The sequence below is a fragment of the Cnephaeus nilssonii genome, assembly GCF_951640355.1.
Source record: "Cnephaeus nilssonii genome assembly, chromosome: 19".
Lineage (NCBI taxonomy): Eukaryota > Metazoa > Chordata > Mammalia > Chiroptera > Vespertilionidae > Cnephaeus > Cnephaeus nilssonii.
In genome coordinates this window covers 1,764,270-1,789,557 of record NC_137090.1, presented here as the reverse complement: position 1 = coordinate 1,789,557, position 25,288 = coordinate 1,764,270, and the positions used below count along the sequence as shown (strand labels likewise).

Genomic DNA, 25,288 nt, shown 5'->3' with positions numbered 1-25,288 from the left:
GGTCTCTCCAGCAGCAGACCGGTATTGAGGAGGGAGGAGGGAGGAGGGAGGAGGGAGGAGGGAGGAGGGAGGAGGGAGGAGGGAGGAGGGAGGAGGGAGGGAGGAGGGAGGAGGGAGGGAGGAGGGAGGAGGGAGGGAGGAGGAGGGAGGGAGGAGGGAGGAGGGAGGAGGGAGGAGGGAGGAGGGAGGAGGGAGGAGGGAGGAGGGAGGAGGGAGGGAGGAGGGAGGGCGGGCCCTGCTGAGACCTGACGGCCTCGGAGACCGACCTGGGCAGGAGCAGCCAGGCAGTAAAAGCCCCGGTGCTGCTGGGCCCGTTGAGGGGAAGTGCCCACCGCAGGCGAACGGGGTCAGCGGCTCCGGGGCGGGGGAGGGGGAGGGGAGGGGAGGGACTGCGGGGAGCCCCCGGTTCCTCCGGGGGAGGCCTCAGCACCCTCAGACGCATGTGGTGGCGGCTGGGTCGCTGTGAATCCACTAAAACCACCGAGTCGCACACGTGAAGGGCGTGAGTCGTGTGGTATGTGGTTGATCTCAGTAACGTAGTTACAAAGGAACAGCAACAGGTGACCCCTCGGCACCCACCCCCACCCCGACCTGTCTCCCCTCCTCCGTGTGGACGGAGCAGACCCAACGCCCCTTCTTCCGGCTCCGGCCGCCTTCCCCTCTTCCAGTCGCGCCTTCAGAACCATCTCGCCTCCCTCGGCCTCTGAGACCAGCCAGCTCCTTTCTGCCCAGCAACCCTGAGCCCAGATGCGTCAGATTTACCCCCCCCGGCACCCCCCCCCCGCCCGGGGGCAGGCCCCTCGCCCGCTCCGCCTGCCTCGCGGCCCCACCTACCTCTCTGGGGGCCTCTGTGGCCCCGGCTGTGGCCTGGAGCGCAGGCCCCTCCCGAGAGCTGGCGAGGAGAGGCCCAGGGCGCCCAGCGGCTCCTGAAGGTGCAGACCCCGCGTGGGGGGGGCCGCGAGGAGGCCTTCCCACAACGGGGAGGGGGCCCTCGGGAGGCCGGGAAGCCGCGTGGTCCAGGGGAGGACCCCGAGCCAGCCCGGTGCTGCCCGCACAGGCCCATCGCTCTGCCTCCCTGGGCACCGCTCCTGGGTGAGCAGGTGGAACCCATCGGGAGGGTGGGCGGCCCCCCACCCCCCCGGGGCTGGGCTGGGCGTGTCTCCTCCAAAGAGCGGAGCCCCTCTGCGGCCCCGGAGTCCAGTCGGCTCCCGCCTGAGCCTCTCCCTGAGGCAGCTTGTTGGGTTCCTGTCGATCCTCACCTGAGGGAACTCTTTCCCATGGAGAGAGGAGAGGGGGAGGAACAGCAACAGGTGAGAGAGAGAGAGAGAGAGAGAGAGAGAGAGAGAGAGAGAGAGAGAGAAACACTGATGTGAAAGAGACTCATTGATTGGTTGCCTTCTGCATGCACCCCGACTAGGGCCAGGAATTGAACCCAAGACCCTTCGGTACACGGGCCAACGCTCTAACCACTGAACCACGCCGGCCAGGGCTACGAGGCGTCCTTTCAACCACCCACCTGGCAGCCCCCTCCGGCGTGGGCCCAACACCAACCAGAAAGCCCGTCGCAGAAGAAACGCCCCACAGGCTCGCCTTGTTCTCTCCGTTGGGGTCTGGGAAAGCGGGGAGCGCCCAAAGCCTCGCCCCCAGAGCCAGTCCCATTGCTCTGGGCTCGGCTTAGGCTGGGGTCAGGGGTCAGGGGTCAGGGAGGGAGACGGGAGTGTCGCGGTAACTTCTCCCAAAGGGGGACCGAGCGAGCATGCTGGAACCGCCGGGCGGATGAGATCACCCAGCGCAGGTGCCAAGGGCGGCGCTCCAGAGGCGCAGCTGCGGACGGCCCTGCACAGCGGGCGGCCGGGGGCGGGGGGCGGGGGGGGAGCCGGGGGTGGGGGCAGCGCAGAGTGGCCTCGCCTGCCCCGCGCTCAGCCCTGCCCCGGATATGGCTCCAGAGGCCCAGTCACCGAGGAAAAGCAGCTAAACCGCCATCACCAACACGTAAAACTCTGCCCGGCCGGCGCGGCTCAGGGGCTGCGCATCAGCCTATGGACCAGGAGGTCAGGGTTCGATTCCCGGTCTGCGCACAGGCCTGGGTTGTGGGCTCCATCCCCAGTGGGGGGCATGCAGGAGGCAGCCCATCCATGACTCTCTCTCATCATCAATGTTTCTCTCTCTCTCTCCCTATTCTTTCCTCTCTGAAATCAATAAAAATATATATATTTTTTAAAAATGTAAAATTCTGTGCTTCAAGGGACACCATTAGGGGCAGAGTGGGCAGGGGCTCCCCCTGGAGAGAGCTGCACGCGTGGGGCCAGAGGCTGGGCTCCAGGGAACTCGGGGCCCCCCTCCTGACGATGGAGGAACGTTGTCACTGTGCGGGGAGGCCGCGCCACCTAGCTGCCCGCTGGGCCTGCGACCCGCTCCCTAACGCGCCGGCCAGCAGGGATTCCATGCCCCCACGGGGGGACTCAGCGGAGTCATCACCATCGAAAATGAAGACCCCCCGCCCCCGCCCCGCCCCCCGCCTCTGAAGAGAGAAACACAGGACTGAGCAGGTGGCCGAGCTCGGCCGGTCCCAGCGATGAAGGGCCGATGGGGACTCGGGACGCGGGACGGGCGCGGGGCTCAGCGGGGTGCACGGAGCGGCGGCGGAAACGGGTGAATTGGAAGCGGAGGAAGAGGAGGGAAATATCAGGACGAGCTTCATGGCGTCAGCCGGAGCACCGAGGCCGTGAGCACTTCCTGCTTTCCAAATGCGCGCCTCGCGTTCGGGAGGAAACGGAGACCTGAAGAGGCTCAGAACCGAGAAGGCCATTAAAGAGCTTCCTGCAGAATGAACCCCGAGGCTCAGGTTGGTGGGGAGTAAACGGTACCCAGTGTTTGTAGGGAAACATTGGGCGCTTCCAGAAAAGGAAAAAGAGGCGCCCTGACCGGTTTGGCTCAGTGGATAGAGCGTCGGCCTGTGGACTCAGGGGTCCCGGGTTCGATTCCGATCAAGGGCATGTACCTTGGTTGTGGGCACATCCCCAGTAGGGGGTGTGCAGGAGGCAGCTGATGGATGTTTCTCTCTCATCGATGTTTCTAACTCTCTATCCCTCTCCCTTCCTCTCTGTAAAAAAATCAATAAAATATATTTAAAAAAAGAAAAGGGGCCGTTTCCCGCGCGTGGTTATCAAAGTCGCACCCAAAACCCGGTGGGAACGTGGCAGGAGAGGGAACTGGCAGGCCACCTCGCCCGTGAACGTGGACAGAAAACCCCCAACACCGCCCTCGCAGCAACAGGAGGATCTTTCCGGACCGCGCAGGAGGAGCCGGGCCCACACCCTAAAAGCGCAGCGTGACCCCGACATTATAAACAACCTGACCCCGGGGCGCCGTGCCTCCGAAGGGGAAAGGCCACAGCCTGTTTCCGGGACCAGGACGGAGGACGGAGGACGGAGGAGCCCCTGTGCTCAGGGCTGCGGGGCAGCGAGCGGCGTGTGAAGACACACAATCCGGGCGGAGAGAGAAGCGGGTGCGTCCCGCTGCCCCCGGGGGGGCTGCTTGGAGGGGCTGGAGGGACTCACAGCAACCACCTCGGCCTCGCGGGTACTGGGAACCAGGTGCCACGGAGCCAAACCCGGGGGCACAGGGGTCACCCTCAGAGGGCAGTGCCCCCCGCAGCCCCTCACGGCAAAACAGGAGAGGCTTAGCCATCAGCCAGCCGAACCCGAAAAGGAACAACATAAACCCGAACGCGGAGAACACAGACACGGAAACACACGAGAAGACAGGGAAGCTCAGGTGGGTGCTTTGAAAAGACAGGTAACACAGTCAGCCCTCCAGCCAAAGGCGTCCAGAGAGAGAGAGAGAGAGAGAGAGAGAGAAAGAAAGAAAGAAAGAAAGAAAGAAAGAAAGAAAGAAAGAAAGAAAGAAAGAAAGAAAGAAAGAAGAAAGAAAGAAAGAAAGAAAGAAAAGAAAGAAAGAGAAGAAAGGAAGAAGGAGGCACAAACAAACCACGGGGCGTTGAAGGGCCGCACCGGGAGATGGAAAGCTGGGTCAGAGACCGCGGGCGACCCCAGGGGCGCGGACGCCGTCCAGGACAGCAGGGGTCCACGGGGTCGGCCCAGGAAGAAGGGGGGAGTCTGAACGGGCCGAGAACCAAACAGGAAGCTGAAACACGAGAGGCCTGCCCACGCGGGCGGCCCTGGCCCGTGTCCCAGAGGCGAGCCTGACCCGAGGCCCGGGGACGCCTGGCGAAGGAGGCGCCTCAGTTCCAGGAGGAAATGTTCCTTGTTTGCGGCCGCCTCTCAGCTGCAGGCGAGCTCGGGACCCCTGGCCCCGTGAGGCATCTGGAAGTTCTACAGTCTCAGGCGGAACAGCAGCAGCCCGGCCGCGGGGCTCAGGGGTGGAGCGTTGACCTCTGAACCAGGAGGTTGTGGGCTCGATTCCCCGTGGGGGCGGGGGGGCGTGCAGGAGGCAGCCAATCAGTGATTCTCTCTCATCATTGATGTTTTCTTTGAAATCAATATATTTGTGTACGGCATGATACCGTTGTTATAAGGCACAAACAATGTTACATAGTTCGGGTACGTACATGCGCATACAATAACGTTAAACCATCGGGAAGGACGCGGGCCAAGCTGCTGGTACTGGGGGGACCCTGAGGGGTCTCTGAGGGTGGGGAGCAGGCAAGGAAACCAAGAGGGAGGGGGTTAAAGAGATACTACTGTCTGCAGGGCTTTCCCTCATTAGAAGGCGAAAGGGAATGAAATGTTGGTGCAGTTAAAGCATTAAGGCAGGCACCTGGCGAGCGCAGGCATCCCATTTGCCGTGTAGCGTGGTAGTTTGCCGTGTAGATGGTAGTTTGCCGTGCAGCGTGGTAGTTTGCCATGTAGATGGTAGTTTGCCGTGTAGCGTGGTAGTTTGCCGTGTAGATGGTAGTTTGCCGTGTAGCGTGGTAGTTTGCCGTGTAGATGGTAGTTTGCCGTGCAGCGTGGTAGTTTGCTGTGTAGCGTGGTAGTTTGCCGTGTAGATGGTAGTTTGCCGTGTAGCGTGGTAGTTTGCCGTGTAGATGGTAGTTTGCCGTGCAGCGTGGTAGTTTGCCATGTAGATGGTAGTTTGCCGTGCAGCGTGGTAGTTTGCCGTGTAGCGTGGTGGTTTGCCATGTAGATAGTAGTTTGCCGTGCAGCGTGGTAGTTTGCCGTGTAGCGTGGTAGTTTGCCGTGTAGCGTGGTAGTTTGCCATGTAGATGGTAGTTTGCCGTGCAGCGTGGTAGTTTGCCGTGCATCGTGGTGGAGCGAGTCTGTGCTCACAGGTGGAGGCGCCCAGGCCGGGCGGGGGAGGCGGTCATTGCGCAGGATGTTGGGGCAGTGCCTGGGCACAGTGTGAAGTGGGTGTAAAGGTGAGTGTGCCGGAGCCCGGGCCGGCCCAGCTGGGCCTGGCTGAGGGGCAGGCGCGGCAGCCAATGCAGGTAATCCGAGGCCACCCGCAGCCCCAGGCTGGTGACACGTGGAGGCCTCCAGACTCAGCTCTCCCGAGCCAACGTGCTGCCTGCACTGGGTGGACAGAGCCCCGCCCAGCGGGGACCCCGCCAGGGGGGCTCTGGGGAGCCCCGTAGCAGGCAGGGTGGCCTGCAGGGAGGCCGCGGCGTGGACTTACAAGGAGGGCGGCCAGGTTTAGCCAATACAGGATCCCGCTCATTTGGCTTTTCAGATAAACGATTGCTCAGTGTAGTGGTCGGCAAACTGCGGCTCACGAGCCACATGCGGCTCTTTGGCTCCTCGAATGTGGCTCTTCCACAAAATACCACGTGCGGGCGCGCACGTACAGTGCGATTGAAACTTCGTGGCCCATGCACAGAAGTCGGTTTTCGGCTCTCAAAAGAAATTTCAATTGTTGTACTGTTGATACTTGGCTCTGTTGACGAATGAGTTTGCCGACCACTGGCTTAGTGTAAGCGTGTCCCAGGTTCCGCTCGCTGTTTATCTGGAATTCAAATGTAATTGGGTGTTCCGTGCTCTCCCTGGAAACCCTCCCAGTCTCGGGCTCTAGGGGCCCAACCAGGCCTCAGCGGGGTCTGGAGCCCCGTGGGGACCAGTGTGAGCTCAAGGCAGGTGTGGGATCTCCAGGCTCCTCTTGATCCCCAGAGACCAGTAGCCGCAGGGGCCTGCTGGGCAGACAGGAATGGGCCCGTGCAGAAGCCCGACTCTTCCCTGTCCCGGGGGTGGGGGTGGGGGCGGTGTAGGCGACCTCCCTGCTCCCCTAGACCAGAGGCCAGCCTACTGAGAGGAGAGAAGGGTGGCCCTGGCCAACTCCCCCAGAGACGGAGCATGACCTGAGGGCCATTTATTATTATTTTTTATGTTGTTATTATTTTTAATCTTCACCTGAGGATATTTTTCCATTAATTTTTAGGGAGAGTGGAAGAGAGAGGGAAAGAGAAAGAAACACCGATGTGAGAGAAACACATCGATTGGTTGCCTCCTGTATGAGCCCCGACCAGGGCCCGGGCCCGGGAGGAGCCTGCAACCAAGATATGTGGCCTTGACTGGAATCGAACCTGGGGACCCCCCGGGACCCCCCCCCCTCGCCCCCAGTTGCAGGCCGACGCTCTATCCACTGAGCCAAACCGGCCAGGGCTGGAGGCCCATTTAAAGTCTAAGGACGATGGTTCAGTTCTAAGGAGGACATGTTTGTTGATTCACGGCCACCTCGCACCTGCAGGTGAGCGCTCGGACACCTGGCTCGATGCAGCCCAAACAATGACCTGCACCTTCTGTGCTCACCTGAGCACCGGCGCCGACTGGCCGCCCCCGCGCCCCTGCTCCCTGCAAACTGCCGGGTCTTTGCGCTCTGTCCTCTCCGGGACCACGGCCCCTGCTCCAGGCCGGTCCTCCCCGCAGCCTGGCCGAGCCCCCACTCCACAGCCTCCGTCCGCGTCCCCAAGCTCGGCTCGGGGTTATGGAAGCGCTGGGCCTTTTAAGTTCAAAGTCCACAAGGTAATAAAGAGGCCATCGTAGGCGTGGGCGGTGGATGCCGGCCAGCTGGGTCCCTCTGGGCCCCACCCCACCCTGCCCCCGCCTATGCACATGTGTGCACACGCTCACACTCACCCACACACGTGCCCTCTCACGGCCACACTGGCCACTCCTTGAAGCCATTCCTGCCAGACCCCCCCCTTCCCCCCATCCAGGTCGAAAGTGTTGAAACCTCCTCTCCCCAGCTGCCCCCTCCCCTCCCTCCCCTTCCTCCCCTCCCTCCCCTTCCTCCTCTCCCCTGCGGTCCCCTCTGACCCTCTGTCTGTTTTGGCCTCTCCCACCCTCCTGCTGTTCCTGGTTCTGGGTCCTCCCAGCGGAGCTCTGAGGACAGGCAGCTCCTGGCCCCCCCCCGCCCCCCGCAGCTCCTGCCACCCCCGCCCCCCGCAGCTCCTGCCCCCCTCCCGCCCCCCGCAGCTTCCTGGAGAGGGGCCAGGGTAAAGCCAGCCAGCTGGCCACAGAGCTGGGCAGAGGTGCAGGCTCACACCCAGCGGGGCCTAGGGGTCCAGCTCTCAGCCGCCAGGCCCCTCCTGGGCCGAGTTCATTTGGGGGGACCTGAGCCACGCGGCCTGCTTCCCACCCAGCAGCCTGCCTGCTGCGCCCACTGAACGGCCACCGCCCAGGAGCCCCCGGGGAGCGGGAGGCAGGGCTGAGGCACAGACACAGGGATGGAGCTCCCTGTGAGCCCCGCAGGGAGAGGTGTAGGGGTCCCCCTGCCGGGGCACAGGGCTCAGCTGCTCCCAGAACCCGCTCACAGCCCCAGAAGGAGGGGCACGGAGGTCCGTGTCCTGGGGCTGCTGCTCCGATGACTGCAGACTGGCCTCACCCAGCAGGAACAGGGGCTCCCCGTTCCGGGGCCAGGATCTGAAACCAGGGTGTCGGGGGCTGTGCTCCCTGAGGGGGGGTCCAGGCCGCATCCCTTCAATCTCATCCTCTGTCCTCACGTGACCCTTCTCCAAGTTCATGGGACCCCAACCCCCTCTTCGAGTGACCACGCCCCCATGTTCACATGGCCCCACCCCCTTATTCACATGACCGTGTTAACGCAAAAGCATTCAAACCTGTAAAGAATGTTTGTGAGCTTATTTGAGCCAAACTGTCGACAATGCCGGGAAGCAGGATCTCAATGTATTAGGATTAATGCTCCGGAGAAGGCAGCTTTTCACCGTGTTTTATACATTACCCTCAAAGGAGGAGCCGAAAGTGGGTCACATGGAATCCATTGGTGATGGATTAGGGAGGCGGGAGACAGCAAAGCGGGGAACCTCTGGGATTGGATAGAGAGAAATGATGGACACACTTCTCTTACACAGGTGGGCGCAGGATGGTTAACAGCAGACAGTTAACTCGACAACAATCACAACGAGGGGGCTGGTGGTTTCCGCCCTGGCGCCATTTGTTGTGTCCTGAGGGGTCGCCACCCTGATATCTCACGGGTGTTTTCTTCATGCAAAAAGGCAATAGGCTGGGTCAGGATGGAAGCGGATCTGTCGGGGAGACACTGGCCTGTCAGAGAGGCGGTGGCTGGGTGAGGAGAGGGGCGGCCCGAGCGTGGCTCTGTGGGGCCCAGCCCGAGTCCGGCCTCCCGGGTCCCGAGATGTCTGCTCTGGGTGCCTCCAGGCCCGGCGAGCTGGGGCCCCAGGAGCACAGTGGAAAGCCGTGTCCCATGGACTCCCACATCCTCGCTCACATCCTCATCTGTTCACAATGTGCAAACTGCCTTGTCCAGAGGTCCGGGACCCTCCGCCCCGTGGATGGAAGAATCGAGTTCTGCCTCGGGTTACCAGTTTATGTCAATGCTCCTGATCTACACACGGTCTCTTCTACGACTGTCTTTCGGACAGGGGTGACGGGCCTGGCTTTGTGCTAACCAGGAGAATAAAGCCTTCAAAATTGTCCGGATGTACACCTCCATGAGAAGCATGATGAACAGGGATTAGAACTGAGTTCAGATCTCACCTCTATGGCTGGCTGACTTCGGGACCTCCGGAAGGACGCTCCTCTGAAGAAGGAGGCTGGTGAGGACAGGAGAATCCGCTCAAGGGAGATTCAGGGGCTCAAACCGGCCCGATGCTCCGCGCCCGGCCACAGCCCCACTCCAGCCGGCCCCGCCCCAGCCGGCCCCGCCCCCAGCCGACCCCGCCCCTCAGGCCCCGCCCCCAGCCCCTCCTCGGACTATAAAAACCAGGCTGCACTGGCCCCGCCCCTCAGGCCCCGGCCCCGCCCCTCCGGCCCCGCCCCCGGCTCGCCTCTGGTTATAAGGTCCCATCCCGGCGCCGGCACAGCCTAGAGCGCTGGCCCGGGGCCCCCGGAGCCCGGTTGGAGCCGCGCAGCCTCGTCGCACGGTTCCCATTGGCCGGCGGGCGGCCGCCGAGGCGGGCCCGGGCCTGCGATTGGCCGGCGGCGGGCTGTGGGTGGCGGCAGGCGCGGTGTCATGGAGGCGCCCCGGGTGCCGCGGGGACCTCACTTGCCTGCACCGGCGATTCCGGAGGAGCGGCGCGAGCGGCGGCCGCGGAGGAGGTGCGGAGGCCGGGCAGTCGGGCCGCAGTCGGTGGGCAGGCAGGTTCGGGCTCAGGACGGCGGTCTCCGGACCCACGCCTCCCGCCCGCGGGTCCTGCACGCCTCGCACCGCAGCGGGCGCGGGACGCGGTCTCGGACGCCCTGGCGTCCCCTCGGTGCCCTGAGCCGACGACGCCAGCGCCGCTGGGCCTGGGTCCTGGCGAGGCGCCTGCACCGGGGCCAGCTGCCCTGCAGGCTGCGGGCGCACCGGTGTCCGTGCGGGACCGGAAGCGGGGCTGGCTGAGCGGGCACTTTGGGTCTTCAGGGCGGAGGGAGGTTTCGGCGGGGGAGCAGGGGCAGGAGGGTCCGGTCTCGCTAGGGAGGACCGCCGAAGCGGACCTGGGCGGCCAAGCGAGTCAATGTCTTGGCTTCGGAGCGCTGGTCGCTGTTGAGCTGCTGGGACCGTAAGCGGCCTCCAGAGGTGAAGTCCCTTCCCCAGTTTTAGGGACCAGATGGGCAGAGCTCGGGGGCCTGGAAGCGGGGACGTGCCCCCCGGGCCTGGCCTCCTTCCTGGGGCCATTTGCTGACCGGGCAGATGATACACGCTCCTGAATGAACCAGCGCTGAAGTCCAGGCCGGTGAATGGCAGCTGCTGCTCTGGGAAGAATAAAAACTTTCAAAAATGAAAGCTGTGTGTTTACCGGGGTTTTCTGACTCAGTGTCGCAAAGGGGTTCTTTCCCCCAGAACAAGCTCCATGAGGACCTGTGTTCTACCCCATAGCAGCCCTCCCCTGGGGAGCTGGGGTTCACGGAACATACTTAGGGAAACGTGGACGGTAGCGAAAGCTTGGCCCCCTGCTCTCTCAGGCCCTTAAACTTTCCCGTGCTCGGAGCTGTCCTGCTCTTGGGCTGTCGCAAACCCTGCGCGGTGTGTCTCTCTGGTCTCTGCCGAGGGTGGGGGTGGGGGTGGGGATAGGGGGAATAGGAGGGTGAGGCGCTCATCACAGCAAGAGGGGTGGGGGGTGCCCGTCCGGCCAAACAGAGGCCCCGGCCATGGCTGACCCGGCTGCTGGACTCGGTTCCACGCACGTTCCGTGGTTTGTTTGCATTAAAAAACGCAGAGACCGTCTCCCTCCACTCGCCTCGATGGGGCCCGGTCCACGCGCCTCTGAGCGTTCCTTTTCTTCCCCCTTCGCTTAGAAAAAACGTAAAAAGTCCCTCTTTGCTTAGAACCGAGGAGGCGCAAGAGGAGGCAGTCTTTCGGGACGTGGTCCGTTTCGCCCCAGACCCTTTGCCAGGTAAGACGCCTGAGGCGCTCGCTCCCTGGAGTCTCTGAGCTCACGCTGTGGCTTCCTGTGGCTCCCCACTCCTGCCTCAGGCTCTCTCATGAGTAACCCCCTCGTTCCCGCTGCTTCCTCTTCGGGCCAGTCAGGTACTATGACCAGGACACCACCGCGCCCATCAGCTTTTACCTGTCGTCCCTGGAGGAGCTCCTGGCGTGGACGCCCGGCGCGGAGGACGGCTTCAACGTGGCCCTGGTGCCCGCCCAGGGCCGGCAGCCCCCTCTGAGCAGCCGGCGGCCCCGCACCTTGCTCTGCCATGACATGATGGGCGGGTACCTGGAGGACAGGTGAGGGCATAGCGAGGAGATCGCCTGGTGGACGGGCTGGGGAGGGGCGGGTGCCGCAGGGCAGAAAGAGGCCAGGCTGGGAGGCCGGAGCCGGGCGGAGAGCCGCGCAGGCCTCGGTGTTGTGCCTGGAGGAAGGGGGGGTGGGTCGGGGGTAGCCAGGCCTCTGTGGGCTGAGCCCATCCCGTTCTGCCTGCACCTGAATCCGGCCGCTGGGCCGCGGCTCAGCCACAGGGCACCCTCCTCAGAGCCTGGCCGAAACCTGGCTCTTCCCCCGAGGGCTGCTCTGTCCCTGCCTGGGCTCTGACGCAGTCCTGCCCCTGGCCCTGGCCTCGCATGCCTGAGTTATCACAGGCCCCTCCCGCCCCAGCCTGGGGCGTTTGCTGCCCCATAACTCACAGATCTCCACCGTCCAGAAAACAGCCCTGGCAGCCGTGCGGGCAGGCTTGCAGGAGAGCTGGCCATGGAGGGGGGGGGGGGGGGGCGCGGAAGTGGCTGACGAAATCGGTGCCTCCCCTGCGGGATGCGGTCCGGGAGGTGCTGCGTCCTCCAACAGCAGGACGCCTGAGGAGCTTGTGCACGGATCCTTCTGCCTGTTTCCTGCTGTTGTGTTCCTCTGACGGCGAAGGCTGCACAGCCTCATGGGACATTTCCCCTCCATGGGGCCCTATGCTACACCCCATCACAGTCCTCCCTGCGGAGTTAGGGTTCCACGGAACACACATAGGAGAACGCACGTAGGGGAACGTGGCCTGTTGGGAAAGCTTGCCCTCGGGACGGTAGCGCGGTCAGTGTCTGCGGGTGCCCGGCGCACAGCAGGCCTCGGGGCGGTGTGGACGGGCGGGACCCAGGAGAAGGTCACTCAGGGTGATCTGACCTGGAGGCCGCCGACTCCTCTCCCGCGTCCCGGGCCCTGACGTGGCTCTGTTCCTCCCCAGGTTCATCCAGGGCTCCGCGGCCCAGAGCCCCTACACCTTCTACCACTGGCAGTACATCGACATCTTCGTGTACTTCAGCCATCACCTGGTCACCGTCCCCCCGGTGGGCTGGACCAACGCTGCGCACAGGCACGGGGTCCGGGTGCTGGGTAAGAGCCGAGGCTGCGCCTGCCGGTGACCCGCGGCGACAGGGCTGGCTGTGCCGGGAAGAGCGCCGTGCCTGGGGCTGCCCTGATAGGGGGACAGGTGGGGGCAGACTCGTGCTGGGAGCAGGTTAATGTCTTTAGTTTTGTGGCCACCGGCTCGCTGTTGAGCTGCTGCTGAGACAGTAAGTAGCCCCCACAGATGACAGCAGGCTAAGGGGGGCCGTGCTGCAGGGAAGTCCTGTTGATACACGGGGGGGGGGGGGGAGGGGGGGGGGCCCTGGCCGGCCTGGCTCAGTGGAGAGAGTCAGCCACGGGCGGAGGGTCCCGGGCTTGGTTCTGGTCAGGGACACGTAGCTTGGTTGCGGGCTTGATCCCCGGCTCTGGTCGGGACGTGTGGTTGGCCACGGGTGGGTGTGTCTCTCTCACATCGATGTTTCTCTCTCTCTCTCTCTCTCAAAAAAAAAATCAATGGAGAAGAGAAATATCCTCGGATGAGGAATCCAAAACAAACAAACAAACAACAACCCCAAAATCAGGGGGGGCTGACCCCGGTGCGGCAGTGTTTCTCAGGCCTCCCCACCTGGTCCTTCATTGGCGGGTCACACCCCCACCGCCCGCCCCCGGGTCTGAGTCACGGCCACGCTGCTGGTGCCGGGGCCTGCGCGCCGGTCCGAAGGGGCGGTTCCACGCCCGACCGCGTTCCCCCGCCCCGCAGGCACTTTCATCACCGAGTGGAAGGAAGGCGGGCGGCTGTGCGAGGCCTTCCTGGCGGGGGGTGACCGCTCGTACCAGGCGGTGGCGGACCGGCTGGTCCTGCTGGCCCAGTTTCTGCGCTTCGACGGCTGGCTGATCAACATCGAGAACTCCCTGAGTGTGAGCACGGCCTTTCCCTGAGCGTGAGCACGGCGCTACCAGGCCCAGCCTCCGCCGCCTCCGTGCCCCTCCGCCGTGTGCTCCCTCCCCTTGCCCACACCCAGGCCGGCTCCCCGGCTCCCTGACAGCAGCTGGGGCCACGTCTCGCTTCCCAGTGAGAGCCAGCTCCCGTCCAGGCACCCCGGGAGGCTGAGCTCTGCTTTTCTGGCTCCTTCCAGGGGACACCCCATCCTCCTCCTCCTCCTCCTCCTCTCCCTCCTCCTCCTCCCCCCCCCACCCCCCGCTCCTCCTCTTCCATTTCTGCGTGGCTTGGGCTGTGTGTGGCTTCCTCTCCCGACACCCTCCTTTCTCTTGGTGTTTATTGTCCCTGGCCGCTGTGTCCGCGTCCTTCCTGCTTCAGAGAGGAAAGCGGAGGTCTGGCTGGACCCGCCCTCGGTGGCTGTGGGGTGGAGGGCTTCTGGGGCCCCGGCTGTTTGGGGGGTTCAGGGTCCAGTCTGTCCTGCGCCAGGCTCCCGTGACAAGCACCTCCGGGCCTCACAAGGGTCTTGTCTCCGCCTCTCTGCAGCCGGCCGCCGTGGGGAACACGCCCCGCTTCCTGCGGTACCTGACCACTCAGCTCCACCAGCAGGTCCCGGGGGGCCTGGTGCTCTGGTACGACAGCGTGGTGAGCAAGCGGGCAGCTCAAGTGGCAGGACGAGCTGAACGAGCACAACAGGTAAGCCCCCCCGGACGGCAGCACGGCGCACACGGCGCACACGGCACACACGGCACACATGGTGCACACGGCACACACGGCGCACACGGTTGCACACAGCACACACACACGGCGCACACGGCTGCAGAGCCTCCTGGCCCCCTGGCCTCAGCCGGGAGCGCTGCCTGGTCGCCCGGCGCCGTGCGGGGCCGTAGGCCATGGTGCTGGGCCGGCCCCTGCTGGCGGTCTGGAGGCAGCCCACGGCCTGTGGCTGTGAGTGGGTGCAGGTGCTGGGCGGGGACACGGTGGAGCCGCGGGCCCTCACCTCGGCCTCCCCACGTCTCAGGGTGTTCTTCGACTCCTGCGACGGCATCTTCACCAACTACAACTGGGGGGAGGAGCACCTGGAGCGCATGCGGGGCCCGGCCGGGGAGCGCCTGGCCGACGTCTACGTGGGAGTGGACGTGTTCGCCCGGGGGAACGTCGTGGGCGGCCGGTTTGACACCAACAAGGTGGGTGCTGGCCCTGAGGCTGGGGTGGGGGGCAGTGGCCCCCCGGAGGCCTCGCTGGCTGAGGGCCGTTCATCCCAGCGCCCCTCCAGGGAGGGGCAGGCACCGCTGTCCTTCCCAGAGTGGGAAACCGAGGCTCCAGGAAACATGGGTGACCTGCCCCGGGGGCCACGCTGGGCCCCGGCGTCCTAGCCGCCACCCCTCTCTACGGTCAGATGGGACGTCCCCTGGAGGTGCCCGGCCCTGTGCCCAGGGTCCCCTCTGCCTCCTGTTGGACGATTCGCTTGCCTGGCATCATAACCACCGGGTGACTCGGGCAGCCGTCCCGTCACGGTGCCTCCCGTCACGGTGCTCGGGGGCCGAGGACAGAGGCGCCCCCTGCAGTGTGGGAGCCGCTGTAGCAACTGGCGAGGCTCCGGCAGGTCGAGTCCTGTCGGCAGCGAGAGGAGACACGGCCGGGGCACCGGGCTGCCGTGCCTGCTGCGACTTAAACGGAGTCAGCCCGCTCCCGGCTGCAGCCTGCCCCTTGCCGGGTGCCACAGCGAAGGTCCCACTCAGTAACCGAGCTGGAGTGACTTCATTAATGTGCTACCTGGAGAGTCTCCCCTCCCGCCGTGCGTGTGATCACATGATGGGGGCGGGGAGACAGGCAGCTGTGGGCACGCCACCCCATCCCTGCCCACTGCTGTTCCCGCCGCGGCGCCCACTTCTGGTCTGTGGACGACAGGGACCCGCCTGGAGAGCCAGGGAGCTGGGGGGAGGGCCGCCCCGCCTCCGGGCCAGGACGCCAGGATGCCGGGGTGCCTGGACGCCGGGGTGTCTGGACGCCGGGGTGTCTGGACGCCGGGGTGCCTGGACGCCGGGGTGCCTGGACGCCGGGGTGTCCGGATGCCGGGGTGTCCGGATGCCGGGGTGCCTGGACGCCGGGGTGTCTGGACGCCGGGGTGCCTGGACGCCGGGGTGCCTGGACGCCGGGGTGTCCGGATGCCGGGGTGTCCGGACGCCGGGGTGTCCGGACGCCGGGGTGCCTGGACGCCGGGGTGTCCGGACGCCGGGGTGCCTGGACGCCGGGGTGCCTGGACGCCGGGGTGCCCGGACGCCGGGGTGTCCTGCTGTGCCCAGCGTCCCCGCCCGCTGTCTCCCCAGTCGCTGGAGCTGATCCAGAAGCACGGGCTCTCGGCCGCCCTGTTCGCGCCCGGCTGGGTGTATGAGTGTTTGGAGAAGACGGAGTTCTTCCAGAACCAGGACAAGTGAGTCCCGCCCGACCCGGGGCTGAGCGGGGGCTGGCGGCAGCGGGGGCTCAGGGGGCTGCGCTGGCCTCTCCACGTGGCCCTCGGGCGCTGGTTAAGGCAGGACAAGCGGCAGCCACCTTGGCGGCTTCCGGGGGGAGGGTCCCCAAGACCAGGAGGGGCTGCATCCCACGTGCGCCCCTCCCACACGTCCTGGTCCGTGGTCGGGGGCTGCAGTCACTCTGCAGGGGGTGCGGGAGCGCCCGTCAGTGAGAGCTCGGGGGCGTCGGGCGCCCTCCACTCGGACTCCAGCCGCCCCGCGCCTTTCTCGCAGGTTCTGGAGTTTGCTGACGCGCTACCTGCCCACCCACAGCATCTGCTCCCTGCCCTTCGTCACCTCCTTCTGCCTGGGCCTGGGCACCCGCAGGGTCTGCTACGGCCAGGTGTGTGGTCCCCACGCCGGTGGCTGGGCAGTGGGCTCCCTTTGTCCCTGCCCTGGGCCTGGGAGAGGGGGGGGGCCTGGGGTTGTGAGGGGCCGATGGCGGCTCCGCTCTTCCCGCACTTCCCTGCACACCCTGTGCCCGCCGCCGCCTCCAATCCTGCTTCCTTCCAGGAGGAGGCGGTGGGGCCCTGGTACCAGCCGGGCGCCCAGGAGCCGCAGCCCCTGTTTGGGGAGCACAGGCTGGAGGGGCCCGGGCGGGGCTGGGTGAAGACGCACAGCTGCCTGGCCGACGCCTGGAACGGGGGCAGCTCCCTGCTCGTCCGGGGGACCATCCCGCCCGAGGTGGGGCACGTGGCTGTGAGGTAGGTGCCCGGGCGGGAGGAGACGCGCGGGTCCTCCGCTTCCCGGTCCCCCCGTGGGCCCGCCGGGCTGGGCGGCTGGGGCGGAGCCGGGGAGGACAGAGGGCGGAACTCGGGTGGTTTTGTTGCAGCAAAAAGCACATCCGACACACTCGACCACCTGACCCGGTTCTGAGGGTCCACAGGGTGGGCTCTGCACACTGTGTGCGACCTCTCCACACCCCTCAGCTTGCAAAACCAGAAGTGTCCCCACCCCCAGCCCGGGCCACGCCCCCAGCCCGGGCCACGCCCCCAGCCCGGGCCACGCCCCCAGTCCGGCCACGGCGCCAGCCCAGGCCACACCCCCAGCCCGGGGCCACGCCCCCGGTCACCCCTCCAGCCAGGGCCACGCCCCACGTCCGGGGCCACGCCCCCAGCCCACGCCCCACGCCCGCTCTCTGGTCCCGTGGAGCGAGGACCTCAGAACAGAGATTTCTCGGTCACGAGGGGATCTGGTCTGGGGCGGGGGGGGCGGCCGTCCCCAGCGTGGCAGGACCGGGCGTGGCAGCCTGTGCCGCCCCAGTGCCCTGCCCCTGTAGGGGGGGGCCCACCTGGCCGGCTGGCTCTCAGCTGTGGCCTCTCATCGCAGGACCTTCCTTCTCCAGGCTCTTCTCCCTGCAGGTCCCGGTGCCCCCCAAGCTCTTCCTGTCCCTGGTGTATAAGCTGGAGGGGACGGCGAAGGTCAGGGTGGCTCTGGAGCTCACCACAGGGGACGCGGGCAGCTGCCACGTCGGTGGCATCTCGGCGTTGAATGGTGAGGGGACCGGGCTCCTGTCTGCCTTCCAGGCCTCTCCCTTCTCGGGACGCTTTGGGGAGGAGGCGTCCAGAGGGTGCTGAGGGTGCAGGGAGCTGGTGTGGGCAGTGCCCGGCACCCGCCGCTGTGGCCCAGCTCAGGGCAGGGGGTCGGCTCTCAGCGTCCTGCTGGCCGTGGCATTGAGAGGGAGGACACCCAGGGTCAGGGAGAGGCCAGGAGACCGCGGAGGGGCCTGTCCCGAGCACCCACCTGCATACTTGCCTCCTCTCCGCCCTGCTCTCCCCTGCGGCCTCAGCCTGTCAGGCAGGCCGTGAGCACCGGGCCCACGGGGTCTGGCCCAGCCCCGGGTCCCGCTCAGGGGCTCCTGGTGTGTCCTCTCCCAGCAGAAACGAGCGCCATGCACAGACCCCGGCCCCTCCGGGTGCCCCCCACCAAGCTGGCCAGGTGGGCGGCCCGCTGTGGCCAGCAGCTCGGCGGGGGCTGGGTCCAGCGGTGAGTCCCTCTCCTTCCCGTCCAGTCCCCCACAGGGGAGGGCCCCACGCTGGTGGGGGCTTGAGGTGTGAGAGGGCCCCTGTGAGAAACCCCAGAACTGGAGGGGTGGAGGGGCTGCAGAGTCTCTGTGTGCGGGAGTTGTAGGCCACGGTGGGTCTGCCTTCGGGCCTCTGACAGCAGCTGGGCATCTGAGCCGCGGCGGCCGTGACGGCCCATGACCCACGTCCCATTGGCCTCCAGCTGCTACGAGCTGAGCCTGCGCGGCTGCCTCCTGCAGGACCTCTTCGTCAGCTTCTCGCGGGCTCCGGGCAGCCGGGAGGAGGAGGAGTTCACCTGCCGCCTCGGAGAGATCCAGGTCAGGGTCCGGGGCACCTCGTCCTCGTCGGGGGCTTAGCCGAGGCGTCTGCCCCAACGCCCAGCAGGCACAACGCCGCCGTCCTCTCTCCTCGGGCTCAGGGAGGCGGGGTGGGGATGTCGGGAGCGGGGCGCGCGGGGCGGCACCATGAGCCCCCGGGGCTTCCCAGCGTGCTGTGCCTTCTCTCCCACCAGGTGGTGGACGCCGACAGCCTGCTGAGCCCTCTGCCCCAGGTGCAGGCCATCTCCGTGTCCAGGATCGGCTGGCAGCGGGCGGCCCCCCCGGAAGGCGGGGGCCCCCCGGCCGGGCTCCGGCTCAGCTGTACCCTGCACTGGTCCTACCCTCTGCCCCATGCCCGCTGCTTCCGGATCCACTGTCGCCCAGGGACAGGGGGTGACCCCCCTGGCACGGGGCCCCCGGGGCCGGAGAAGCCCGCACTCCTGGGCCTGGCTTTTGCCAACCAGTACCGCGTCGTGGACCTGGCGGTGGCTGAGGCCCAGCCTGGCCAGGACGGCCACGTGGAGTTCCTGGTGGAGCCGGTTCCCAGGGAGGGGTTCCTGGTGCCACAGGCCGAGTGGGGCCGGGCGGCCCTGCTGTACGCCATGCCCAGCACGTGAGCGGACACAGAGGCCAGCGCCGGCCCCGCCGCACGGCCGGGGCTCCTTGCACGCGGGGCGTGGACTGTGCAGACGGCGGCGAGGACCTGGGGCCGTGGCTTTCCTGGTGGGGCCTTGGTGACAGGAGCACCGAGGAGGCGGTGTGCTGGGCGCTGATTCCCTAGGGTGCCCGGACCCCCGGCTTTGTCCAGTCCCTCTCTGCAGTGCACAGTTCCCGGGGAAAATGGGAGGATTTGGGAAAGTTGAGTCCAGAAAACTTTATAAAGGGCGTTTCCGAACAGGCTGGTGCTGAGCATGGCGACTTTATTCCGCCAGCGGAGCCATCGGCGAGCCTCAGTTTAAAAAATTTGGCTCTCAAAAGAAATTTCAATCGCTGTACTGTTGCTATTTGGCTCTGTTGGCTAATGAGTTTGCCGACCACTGAGCTAGGTCATGGGGTTCCCTTCCCATCCCTATTGCCCTCGACCTCTGCTACGAGACGGAGTGGCTCTAAGGCTAGGACACTGGGGCCCCCTCCCCGCTGCCTTGTGTCCAGGCTGGGGGTGGGTGGGGGGGTGTCAGCCGAGTGGCTTCTCACTGCAGTGAGGGGGGAGGCCACCAGGTGGCAGTGCAGCCTCTGCCTCTGCTCCGGCCCAACCGCATCGGGAGGGGTGCAGGGTGAGGGGTGCAGTGCAGGGTGCAGGGGTCGCTGGCAGCACCTGAGACTGGGGGAGCGCCTCGGGCTTTCGGGACGACGCTGGCCTCCACCCCACCTGCCCGCTGTCCCAGGTGCCCACGCCCCCCACAGCGCGACACGGGAGCCTCGGGTTCCGCGTCCTTCCCAATTGGGAACATCTACTTATGCCCCGCACGTGTGGCCCCGGCCGGCAGGAAGACCCCGGGCTGGCTCGGCTTTTCTTGTCTTGACCGCTCCCCCCAGCGCCTGCGCCCCTCGTTCTGAGCCAGGGGGCTCCTGCCCTTTGTCCCGACGACGTGGGACCTGGCGGGCCGGGTGGGGGGCCGGGCGGCCGGGCACCCGAGGCCGGCCACACAGCTGGGACTTATTTCACGAAGCCCTTTTTCTTGAAGTGCCGGCTCCCCCGAATGCTTGATGCAGAGGAGGGGACGTTTGTCGCGGCAATTACTTCCTCACTGTCTGGTGAGCAGTTAGCAGTGGGGGCTCAGCCAAGGGCGGGAGGCCTGCAGCCCGGCGCCCCAGGAGCGCGGTCCCCGTCCCACCACCCGCCAGGGCTCACACGCAGGCACGTTTACGGGTCGGCACTGAAGCCTGCCCCCCGCCGTCCCCCCTGGGTGCAACGGCTCAGGAATAAAGTACCGCCTGGAGGAAGTGAAGAGCTCACCTGTGGGAAGGCTCGGGCTCCGTGGCGTGGAGTCGGCCTGCCCCCGCCCCCACGCCCAGGGCTTATAAGCTCACGGTCCAAGATCTGCTGCTCCCCTCCTGGTCACCCCTCCTCTTCCCTGGGCGGCGGGATGGCGGCCCCGCCCCTCCGCACCCCTTCACGCCCGGCCTCCAGGACTGGGACCCACTGGCTGGAGCGGAGGGCTTACCTCCCAGCAGCTCCTGGGGCCGCAGCTCAGAGTCACACCAGCCGAGCCGGGGCTGTGGGGGGATCTTAGTGACCTCCTGCCCGGCACCACTGGCAACAGGCCCCCCTGCCCCTCGCCCCCTGCAGCCACCCCGACCCCGTGCCCAGCTCGGAGGCCAGGCAGGGCTGTAGGAACCCGAGAGGACTGGGCGCTGGACTCTCGCCCACCCCCTTCTGGCCACCGGGGCTCAGCGCAGCCAGGCTGTCTCCCGGGACACGCCGCCTGCCCTCCGCTGCCCTCCACCCTGTGTGTCCAGGGGCTGCCCAATCAGAGCGCTGTCCTGGTTTGAAGAAAGAAATCTTTATTAATAATCTTAATAATAATAATACTGTGGATCTGAACGGTCACGCCTGGGAAGCATACAGAATGCTAAGAAAGGAAGCCGGGCCTGGCTGAGGCCTGGGGCGGGGCGGGGCGGGGGCGCAGCGGCTGGGAGAAAAGGGCCCGCTCGGGGGTCGGGGCTCTGTACACGGAGTAGAAAAGGAGGCGCTTCGGGAGCGGATGCAGATACAAAGTGAGGTGTGGTCGTCCCCTCCTGTTTCGTGAGAGAGGGAGCCAGTCTGGAGCCTGGGTGGGTTTTTTTTTTGCTATTTTTTGCTGCTGCCCAGACTCCAGCTATCTGCCTGGCCTGGGGCTTTATCCTGTGACCTGCCATCTGCGCGCACCCGCCCCCCCAAGGTCTTCCTCCTGCCCCCCCCGCCCCCATCCCCACTCTGGCCTGGCCGTCTAGCCCCATAGCACCGTGACTCCCAACCTCGCGGTGAGCCCGGCGCCAGCCCAGCCCTCGGCCCCTCGCAGACCTGGCCCTCTGCATGAACCACGAGGCCAGCCGGCCCTCCCCAGGCCAGGCTCAGAGCCGCCTCCAGAAACAGCCAGTCAGCGTGTCCTTGGCCTCCAGGCCCCCGCGGTCCCACGTTCTCAGGTGCAGGAGTCAGTCCTGGCTGGCTGGCCTGGGAGCCCCCTCACGTGGAGGGCGGGGTGCCTGGGCGCCCCCTAGTTCTGGAACCACGTCAGCCCTTGGTGTGGGGGTCGGACCCCAGGTCTGCAGGACATGGGTGTTGGCGGCGTGGCGCGAGGGGGGGCTGGGCCCGGAGCGCGACACAGGGTGACTGGGCGTGGCCGGAGCCGGAGCCGGAGCCGGAGCCGGAGCCGGGGTGGAAAGCACCCGCTCCCTGGGCCTGCGGCCGCCGTCCCCTCCACCGGCACAGTCGGCAACGGAGACCGCGTCCTGCCGGCTCCTCCCCGCGAGGCCAGGCCCTCTGCGCGGCCCACGCTGCGGAGCGGCGGGGAAGGAAGACTGGATCGGAAGCCGCGGGCCCTCCCGCTCGCTCGCTCGCTCCTGGAGGGCGCGGCCAGCTCTCCTGGGCCTCCGAAGGCTCCTCGCGGTGGCGCCCGCACGCGGGACCTGGGCGTGGCGGATGTCTTGTTTGGTTGGATTTGTTGTTGCTTGGATCTTAACATCTTTTTTTGTTTTGTTTTTTGTTTTGTGATTTTTTTGTTTGTTTTTGTTTTTGCCCTTCGCGGTCCGAGAAGGAAGGTGCACGTTTCACTACAACAGAAACAGAAAGGGACGGGCAGTTTCCAGGAAGCCGCTCGGGCGCTGGAGGACGGCCGCGGCGAGGGCGGGCCCAGACCGGTGGGGCCGGTGGTGCTAGGGCCGGCTCGGCCCCCCAGCCCCCCACCTGTCCTCCGGCCCAGCTTTCAGGACCATCCTCTCCAGAGCTGGAGTTGGAGGGGCCGGCTGTCCCCCAGGGCAGAAGGTGGCAGGAATGGAGGGGTCACCGGGCTCTGCTGAGGTGGGCAGGGCCTGGCTGGCTCTGGCAGGAGGAAGGGGGTGAGGGGTGTGGCCACGTGGGCGGCGTGGCATGAGGCAGCTGAGAAGGCGGTACTCTGGGCCTGATCTGCCCACCCACCGCAGGGAGCCAGGCCCGGCTGGCGGGGACCCTCTCGCGGGCCCCCAGCCCCAGGAGCCAGTCCGGCAGCTCTGGCAGCACACCAGGCCCCGGCCCACGCCGCCTGCTCCTGGAACGAAGGTGCGTGGCGAGGGCCGGGCCCGGGTGGCGGGCTCTCCGGAGGCTCCCTGGGCTGCAGCCGCAGCAGCACCTCCTCCCGGGGCCCGGGCCCTGGGAAGGGTGTGAGCTCACGGGGCAGAGCTAAGCCCGGCGCCCCCTAGATGACCGGCCAACACGGAGCGCCGTGCCCAGGCGGGCGTCACCCGCTCCCACCCGCTCTCCCGACCTGCTCTGGCTCAGGCCTCCCCTCCGAAACAGACCCTGACAGACAGGCATTTCTGAGCTGGGGGCCGGAAGGAGGTGCCGTGGCTCCAGTAAACACCAGGGCCCGGCGGGCCGCGACCCCGTCCCGGAGGACAGCGGGCGGCGGGCGCTGCAGGGGCACAGCCGTGGGCCGCCAGGCCTCCTGGTGGGGAATTTCTCCCTTCGCTTTGGTTTCTGACGCCAGAGGCTAAGGCGCCTCCGAGGCAGTGGGCACTGCCCATAAAACAGGGTCAGCACTGAGTCAGCTGGTGGAGAGGCGGGCGGAGAGGGGCCCTGTCCTGCCCACACCCTGGCAGGAGGGGACAAGGACTGTGGCCCCGGCTGGCCTCCTGAGCCCGTTTCACTACAAATGGGGACCCTCTGAGAGGTCATCTTCTGTGGCTCTGCACACCCGGGGCATGGGCCTGGCTGGCCCTGGTGGGCCTGGTTCGCCCTGGTGGGCATGGCTCTCCCTGGTGGGCGTGGCTCCCCTGGTGGGCGTGGCTCTATGGCTAGCTTGGGAGGGTCCTCTGCCAGCTTAGCCCCGCCCCTCTGTGGGTACTGTACCTGAACCGGCTTGGGGGTGGGGAACACAACGTCAACAAAGCCAAAATCGGAACCCGGGGTTCAGACACACGGGGACCAGGGCCAGACACACACGCCATCGCGGGGCGGCCAGCGAGCGGCTGGCGGAGGGCGCACTGTCCTCCTGAGGCTGGGCCTGGCTCGGGGCTGCTGGGTGTGGTGTGTGCGAGTCTGTGACTGCTGCTAGGGGTGGGCCTCTTGCTAGTAGGGGGTGAAGCGGCTGTGCCCTCCTCGGCAGAGGCCTGCCTGCAACATCAAAGATGGAGAACAGCCAATCAGTACCGCCTTCCGGGAGGGGGCGGAAAAGCAAAAAACAAAAAAAGAAGGGAGAACAAAAAGAGAAACAGCGAACCCCCGTTTTCTGCCCCCCTCGCGGTCTGCCTGGGGGCGGGTGGGTGTGGCTGTTCTGGCCTCCGGAGGGTATGTGTGTGGGGGGGGCGGGGGGGGGAGCTGGGCCTGTTTCTGGTACCGGTGGTCTCCTCTCTGGCTGGGGCGGGCGTCTGTAGCCACAGCTCCTGGGTAAGAGGTGTGGGGTGTCCTGGGGACTGTGGCTCTGGCCTGGCCCCTCATTGCCCCTTCTCCTTCAGCCGGGAGGTCTGAGCAGGAGCCCGACTCCTGGGGTCCCAGGACTGCTGTGGGGTCTGAGTCCCTCCAGACACGGCGGGGGGCGGGGGGGGCGGGCCCTGTCAGGGTTCCCCGGCCTCGGCTTCCCGGGGTCCCTTGGGCAGGTGGGCCGACAGCTCTCTGACATTCTCGCTGTCCCGGCTCAGCTCCTGGGCTGGGGGCGGGGGGGGGGCAGGGAGACCTCTACAGGAACCTCCCACCCCGCCCACCAGTTTTGTCAGAAAAGGCAAGAGAACAGTAAGGGCCAGGAAAGTTGGGGGGGGGGGGTAGAAAAACCTTAAAAAGAGAAAAGACCTAAATGGGGACCCTCTGAGAGGTCACGAGGGCCTTTAGCTAGCAGCCGCGTGGAGGGCTGAGCCGATCCCGGAGCCCAGGGGCTGGGAGCCCAGCGCAGGGCTCGGTCCGCTCCATCCGGGAGGGGGTGGCCCCCAGGGGCCGCTCCCCCCTGCCAGCACTCACCCCCGGCTGGGGTGTCTGAGGTTGTTAAAAATCAAAAACACAAAACACAACCCGGGAGGGCGTCATCAAAGCCAGAGGAGGTGAAAACACACCCCCCTGGCTGAGCCTCCCCACGCACCCGAGGCGTTTTCATCTTTGATGCTGGACCCCGCGCCAACGCCCTGCCTGCCGGGGGAGGGGCGGTCAGGGGCAGGTGCCCACGGGGAGCGGGCTGTGGGGCAGAGCGAGCAGGCTCTATGTGCTGACAGCAGGCGGACACACAGACACACACACAGACACACAGAGACACACACAGACACACACACAGACACACACAGACACACGGGCTCTCAGGGGTATGCCGTCCCCAGAGCGGCCAGAGGCCGGGAGAGCGCCCCATTCCCAGGGAGGGCCCCCAGGCAGGAGCCGGCGGAGGGGGCGAGAAACAGCGGGCAGCCCCGTTCCCCACCTCCATTTGAGGAGAGGCACAGCAGGGAAGACAGGACGTGGGGGGGGGGGGGGGCACGGACACACCCACACGAGGGCCCTGCCTGCCTCTGGAGCGGCTGTGGGAAGGGCTGGGTCTCCTGGCGGGAGGGGAGGCCCGGCCGGGCTTGAGGGCCCCGCCAGGATGCGTCAGGGGCCGGACATCGTCCCTGGGCAGCGGGCCGGCGGGGCACGCCTGCCTCCTCTCTCCACGAGGGCATGAGGGCCAAGTCCCCCCCAGCTCAGATGCAGGCCTGGTCCTCCCGCCTCCAGGCCCAAGCCCTGGCCTGTGGTCTGGGAGGTTCCCAAGGACCTGCCTGTGTCCCCCCCGGCCCCCCGCCACCGTGGCCCGCCGGCCTCCTTACCATGGTCCCGATGCTGTAGGCGGCCGGGGGGCCGACGGGGTGGTGGTAGGGGTCGGCAGCTGTGTAGACTCGGCCGTAACTGGGGAGACAGCACAGGGAGGGGTGGGGGCGAGGGAGGCAGGCGAGGGGGGAGCAGACCCCCACCTCCTCCCTCCCTGGCGCCCCCTCCCGTTTGGAAGGAGGGGCGGACACGCTGGCCACCCTCCCGGCGCCCCCACTGTGCCGACCTGGGGGACCTGCTCGGCAAGGTGCCCAGGACCAGAAAAGGGGCCTCACAGCGCACGTGGAGGAAAGACCCCGGGAAGAAGGAGGCCACGTTCGGGGACGGGGTTCAGAGATGGGAAGGTCTGGGGACGCGGGGGGGG

General features: G+C 66.5%; 2 protein-coding genes and 1 long non-coding RNA gene across 5 annotated transcripts in view; 1 reads left to right on the top strand and 2 right to left on the bottom strand.

The window, feature by feature from the left end:
• Window positions 1-8,096: 8,096 nt before the first annotated feature.
• Window positions 8,097-10,453, bottom strand: LOC307115675. Of its 2 annotated transcripts, none has more exons than XR_013815117.1 (3): window positions 9,482-10,453; window positions 8,970-9,025; window positions 8,097-8,516 (listed from the first exon to the last, which is right to left on the bottom strand). It is a non-coding gene; the product is annotated as an uncharacterized lncRNA (long non-coding RNA). The 2 variants fall into 2 exon arrangements; XR_013815118.1 differs by having other exon boundaries at window positions 8,097-8,497.
• ENGASE (endo-beta-N-acetylglucosaminidase) lies at window positions 9,278-18,861 on the top strand. The gene is given in 15 exon segments (XM_079798982.1): window positions 9,278-9,530; window positions 10,740-10,807; window positions 10,938-11,139; window positions 12,075-12,223; window positions 12,936-13,093; window positions 13,659-13,763; window positions 13,765-13,808; window positions 14,134-14,299; window positions 15,443-15,546; window positions 15,860-15,968; window positions 16,139-16,329; window positions 16,971-17,119; window positions 17,506-17,611; window positions 17,852-17,966; window positions 18,161-18,861. Coding segments are annotated over 15 exon segments (2,175 nt in total). The 5' UTR covers window positions 9,278-9,444; the 3' UTR covers window positions 18,584-18,861.
• Window positions 18,862-23,211: 4,350 nt separating this feature from the next.
• RBFOX3 (RNA binding fox-1 homolog 3) overlaps window positions 23,212-25,288 on the bottom strand; it is a gene marked incomplete at its 3' end in the record, with an annotated part of 86,886 nt that continues 84,809 nt past the window's right edge. For both annotated transcript variants that reach the window (XM_079797785.1, XM_079797784.1), the window contains 2 exons: window positions 24,924-25,002; window positions 23,212-23,256 (listed from right to left, as the gene is read on the bottom strand). In XM_079797785.1, coding sequence (XP_079653911.1) covers window positions 23,212-23,256; window positions 24,924-25,002 — 124 coding nt within the window. The remainder of the gene's footprint in view (window positions 23,257-24,923; window positions 25,003-25,288) is intronic.